Genomic DNA, 5909 nt, shown 5'->3' on the forward strand with positions numbered 1-5909 from the left:
CCAAAATAAATAATATATTTTTTCTATTACATCCTAAGAAGTAATATGTGACAATATGCATCAAGATCTGTTTAAATGAGCGGTTACAATTATTTAAGGGTACTATAGCAAAGCCCAATAATAAATCGTGGAAGATGTTGGAAGTCTTGCTTATGGAGTAGCCCTGAGCCAGTGTGGCATGGAGAAAAATTCCTTTAATGTCAAGGCCCTAATACTCACTCTGTCGTCTCAAAAGAGTGACACTCTATTGTTGGAAATTTGTTCTATAAAAAATAAAATGTTATTTTTACCTTCTGGACAAGCTAAGTATGTAAGAGCTTTGTGACCAAATTCTTTTGAACATCTCAAAATGCCGATCAAATGATTCAAAATCAGAACAAGAGTAAAAACATAAAGTTTTCTTATAAAATGTAAAAACAAATCGGCATAGGCAAAGTTGTCTTCCTACCGATAAATTGACACCATTAGATCCTTCTAATGGAGTAGGGACAAACAGAATCTTCAGTTTAAAAATGCAGGGGGGAAATCATCAAAATGAGAAAAGCATTTACTTTTAAAATAGAGGTATGAAAACAAAACCTCTTTTTTATAATGGCCGTGATATGTTCTAAACTATAAAACATTTTATCTTTTCTAAACACATTACTTTTACTATATATCTAAACATAATGTATACTATCTAAGCGTATAATAAAAACCGTATATCTAGCAAAGAAAAATCAAAAAGTATTATAATTTAAAATGAGGAGAGTAGCTTTACATAAACAAAAAAAATATATGTCCAATTGATGTTATAGTAAGATGACACAGCTAGCGACATTTTCCACCAAATCATGTGCTGTCACCTCTCGGTCACCATTTTCAAGCATTTCGGCACTAAAGCTTATGCATTCCATCACGGTAGGCTCAAAAAGTAATCAGCAAGGCCTGCTGTTGTAGTTGCACTGCCCGCAGGCCGCAGCGCACGCAGCTGAGCGACCAGCCATGGCAGAGCAAGATTCAGAGCACAGCACCCACGTTGTCTTGCTCCCGAACCCGAGCCAAGGCCACATCAGCCCGATCCTCCAGTTCGGCAAGCGCCTCGCCGCGCACCGCGGCGTCCGGTGCACTCTCGCCGTGACCCGGTTCGTGCTCGGCCAGAGCGGCCAGCAGCCGTCCCCGGGCGGCGCCGTCCACATCGCCGCCATCTCCGACGGCTGCGACCGCGGCGGCTTCGGCGAGGCCGGCGGGATCGAGGCGTACACGGCCCGGCTGGAGTCGGCCGGGTCGGAGACCGTGGGCGAGCTCCTCCGTTCCGAGGCGGCGCAGGGGCGGCCGGTGCGCGCGTTGGTGTACGACGCGTTCCTGCCGTGGGCGCAGCGGGTGGGGCGGCGGCACGGCGCCGCGTGCGCAGCATTCTTCACGCAGCCGTGCGCGGTGGACGTGGCGTACGGGCACGCCTGGGCCGGGCGGGTGGAGCCGCCGCTCGCGCTTGGCGAAGAGGAGCCGCTCGACCTGCCCGGGCTTCCGGCCGGGCTCAGGCCAGCCGATCTGCCGACGTTCTTGACCGATCCCGACGATCGCGGGTACCTGGACCTGCTGGTGAACCAGTTCGGCGGCCTGGACACGGCCGACCATGTCTTGGTCAACTCGTTCTATGAGCTGCAGCCTCAGGTGCGTACTCCACTCCACTTTGGATCAGAGTACGTGTGCTCACTGAATCCACGTGTCGCAAAGGAATCGGACTACATGGCGTCCACCTGGAGAGCCAAGACGGTGGGTCCAGCGCTCCCGTCGGCGTACCTCGACAACCGCTTGCCGGACGACACATCCTACGGCTTCCACATCTTCACACCTCTGACGGAGACGACGAAGGCCTGGACGCTCGGCCGGCGCGCTCAGTCGTGTACTCCTCATTCGGCAGCATCGCCGAACCAGACGTGGCTCAGATGTCCGAGATGGTGGAGGGGCTGTGTAGGAAAACCGTCCGAAATAACATGTTTTTAGAGACGCTCGTCTTTTAATAGACACTAAGCGTCTTGAAAGGGAGCTACATCGGACAGTTCTGTCGAGCACACCCCAAGGAAGAACTCGAAACAATCCACGTTTTATATCTAGAATTCAATAACAAATACGATATTACAATACTCAGTTCCGGCGGTAGCAGAGGGAGAAAGGGAGAAAGAGAGAAAGAGAGATGGGGCGCGACAGGTGGGCTTAGCTCGTTCTCACCTTGGCGGGATGCGGTCGGAACGTGGAGGCCCACGCGCAGGCGCTAGCAGACAGGCGCGCGTTCGCGACCTGCGTGGCCCGCGCGCCGTAGTGCCATCAATGACAAGGCGACAGCGAGCCTGGCCATGTGCACGCGGCAGAGGCGGCATTGCACTGGGCCGGCAGCGGCGCAAAGATGCAGAGGGTGGCACGGACATGACGGCAAGGCGACGGCACCGGCAGCGGTTGCGTCGCCGCGCGGGGCGGTAGTGCGGTGGGGCCAGCGGCAGCACCGCCCGGCTACGTAAGCAGCAACAGCGGCTCCGCATGCCAGGAGCCCGTAGTGGCCAGGCCACAGCCTAGGCTAGAGCAGCCATGGCCGGCCACGCGCGGCAGCGCGCGTGCACGCGAGACATTCAGCGTGGCGACGCCGAACTTTCGAGCATGGTGATCGCGTCCACGCAGCCAACCAGCCCGACACCGAGCCGTGAACGAATTTTAAAAAGCCCAAAACAACTAAATGGTTGCGGTAGGAGCCAAACCATCTTCACCATGCTTAAGATGGCATATGAGACTATCAAATCGAGCTATAACACTACACCACCCCTTAACACAAACTCTCAAAATAATTTGCTAAACATAGCAATGTCTAGCTGTTGATAAACTTGAAAATTTTCTAAGTTTTTTAGCTGAACTTGATTTTAATTTGCAATTTCTAGGCTAGTAGAAATATTAGCTAGTAATATCATTTTTTGACAGCAAGTATTTCACTGTCATCTATAAAGTTTGTACTTTAAAGTTTATCTAAGTATCATACACATGTTCTATAGTATTTTTGCTTAATAAAAGTTGGTTTTCAACCCTACTTGATATACATGGGCTATTGAATCAACTTTCATTTAGTATTTTTATTGATCATTTTAAGTTACAAGAAATTTATCTACACATTCTATCACATACATTAACACATAAACATGATGCTCATGACATGTTTTAGTAAATGATTTAGGGTGTAATACCGAGTGTGTTACAACTCTCCCCCCTTAAATAAAATCTCGTCCCGAGATTTCATGTGAGTGCCTAGTGTAGAAAAAAGATAAGAGTGAGCTTTTAACATAAACTATTACCTTGGCACACCGAAGAGAAGATGGGGATAATATTCCAAAATATAACTCTCCTCCTCCTAAGTTGCTTCATCCACCGAATGATTTTGCCATTGGACTTTATAAAATTTCACCACTTTGTTTCTAGTAACTCTCTTTTTCATCCAAGATTTTGACACGATGCTCAATATAACATAGATCAGCTTGGAGAGGAAGTCCTTCAATTTCTACCACTTTCTCAGGAACTCATAAACACTTCTTTAATTGGAAAACATGAAAGACATTATGTACTGCTGATAAAATATCCGAAAGTTAGAGACGATAAGCACTCGAACCACATCATTCCAAAACTTTATAAGGTCCGACATAATGAGGAGCTAGCTTTCCACGGACTCCGAACCGAACACCTCTCATCGAGAATACCTTTAGATACACATGGTCACCAACTTCAAACTGTAAGGGCCTTCTTCGCTTGTCCGCATAAGTTTTCTAACGATTCTGAGCTGTCTTCAAATGACTTTGAATAACACTAACTTGCTCTCGAGCTTTCTTGATAAAATCAGGTCCAAAATAATCATGATCACCCACTTCAACCCAATTAAAAGGTGGTCTACATTTTTTGCCATATATGGCCTCAAAAGGTGCCATACGAATGCTTTCTTGATAGCTATTGTTATAAGAAAACTCAGCTAGAGTCAAGCATTCGTCCTACTTTTCTTGAAAAGAGATGACACAAGCCCTCAATATATCCTCAAGTACCTGATTGACTCTTTATGTCTGACCGTCAGTTTGCGGATGATAAGCTGAACTTCTGAGAAGACGAGTACCAAGACATTTTTGGAGTTGCTCCCAGAAATGAGAGACAAAGACTGATCCTCTATCCGAAACAATGGTAAGAGAAACCCCATGCAAGGTTACAATCCAATCAAAATATAGCTTAGCATACTTCTTGGTTGAATACCTTGTATCCACCAGGAGGAAATGAGCAGACTTGGTGAGACGATCCACAACGACTCAAATAGAGTCATACCCCTTTGTCGTGCGGGGCAAACCCACAACAAAGTCCATGGAAATATCCTCTCATTTTCAAACAGGGATAGGCAAGGGCTGTAGAAATTTAGGCGTACGCATATGGTCCGCCTTAACCCTTCCATAAATGTCATATTCTGAGATGTATTTGGTAATGTCCTATTTTATATTTGGCCACCAATACAAGTGACACAAATCATGATACATCTTGTTACTTCCGGGAAGAATGGATAACTTGAAGTTATGAGCTTCATCCAAAATCTTTCTCCTAAGCTCCTCACTTGATGGAACAACCAATCTGTTCTTGAACCTCACTACACCTTGATCATCAATACTAAAATGTGGACCACGCTCTTCAGCGATTAACTTCTTAATGTGAGGAATTCCGAAAGTATCTTGCCTTTGCTCGATAATAATTTGCTCAAGTAGATCCGAAACTAGAGCAATGTGAGCTAGCACCTCTGCATGATTGAGAGACAAAGATTCTTCTTCAACTTGATGCGACTTCCGACTTAAGGCACCAGCTACCACATTAGCTTTTCCAAGGTTATAATGAACTTCTAAATTATAATCCTTGATTAACTCGAGACACCTCCGTTGCCTCATATTCAACTCGGATTGAGTGAAAATATATTTGAGGCTCTTGTGATTCGTAAAAATGTGTACTTTATTTCCCAACAGGTAATGTCTCTAAAGTTTTTGAGTGTGCACCATTGCAGCCAGCTCAAAATCATGGGTGGGATAATTCAACTCGTGCTTTTTTAGCTGACGTGAAGCATAAGTGATCACATGTCTGCCTTGCATAAGCACACATCCTAGTCCAGTCCTACAGGCATCATAATACACATCAAACGGCCTATCAATATCTGGTTGGGTGAGAACAGGAGCAGAGGTAAGAAACTTTTTAGGGCTTGGAAAGCTTCTTCACAAGCTAGACTCCATACAAATTTGACATCCTTCTAGAGCAACTTGGTCATTGGTTGAGCTATTTTGGAAAAATCGGGGATGAAACACCGATAATACCCAGTAAGACCAAGGAACTGATGAATCTGATGCACTAACTTTGGATATTTCCAATTTAACACATCTTGCACCTTGCCAGGATCCACATAGATGTCTTTCGGTGTTAGGACATGTCCTAAAAACTACACTCGATCCAGCCAAAACTCACACTTGTTGAATTTGACATACAGCTTGTGTTCCCTTAACCGAGTCAGTACTATCCAAAGATGTTGTGCATGCTCTTCATTGTTCTTAGAATATATCAATATATCATCAATGAACATCACTACAAACTTGTCCAACTCCAGCATAAAGACTGAGTTCATGAGATACATGAAGAATGCAGGAGCATTGGTAAGGCTAAAAGATATGACTAGATATTCATAAAGCTCATACCTAGTAGAGAAAGCTGTCTTTGGTATATCTTATGTCTGGATCTTAATTTGGTGATACCTAGAACGAAGATCAATCTTTAAAAACACTTTGGCACCAGCCAACTGATCGAACAAAGTATCAATACGAGATAAAGGATACTTATTCTTAATGGTTACTGTATTGAGAGGGCGATAATCCACACACATTTGA

The 5909-nt window shown here is 45.2% G+C and overlaps 1 protein-coding gene across 1 annotated transcript; it reads left to right on the top strand.

The window, feature by feature from the left end:
* The first annotated feature begins 915 nt into the window (after positions 1-915).
* LOC136552131 (UDP-glucosyltransferase UGT13248-like) lies at positions 916-2064 on the top strand. Its single transcript, XM_066543673.1, has 2 exons — positions 916-1653; positions 1717-2064. Exons 1-2 carry the CDS (start codon positions 985-987, stop codon positions 1984-1986), a joined length of 939 nt encoding a protein of 312 aa, XP_066399770.1. The 5' UTR covers positions 916-984; the 3' UTR covers positions 1987-2064.
* Positions 2065-5909: the final 3845 nt, after the last annotated feature.

This window comes from Miscanthus floridulus, chromosome 4 (assembly GCF_019320115.1).
Source record: "Miscanthus floridulus cultivar M001 chromosome 4, ASM1932011v1, whole genome shotgun sequence".
NCBI lineage: Eukaryota > Viridiplantae > Streptophyta > Magnoliopsida > Poales > Poaceae > Miscanthus > Miscanthus floridulus.

Coding starts and splice junctions, on each gene's coding strand:
- LOC136552131 (XM_066543673.1), top strand. CDS start 985: ATGGCAGAGCAAGATTCAGAGCACAGCACCCACGTTGTCTTGCTCCCG. Junction 1,654..1,716: donor TCTATGAGCTGCAGCCTCAG/GTGCGTACTCCA, acceptor CGTGTCGCAAAG/GAATCGGACTACATGGCGTC.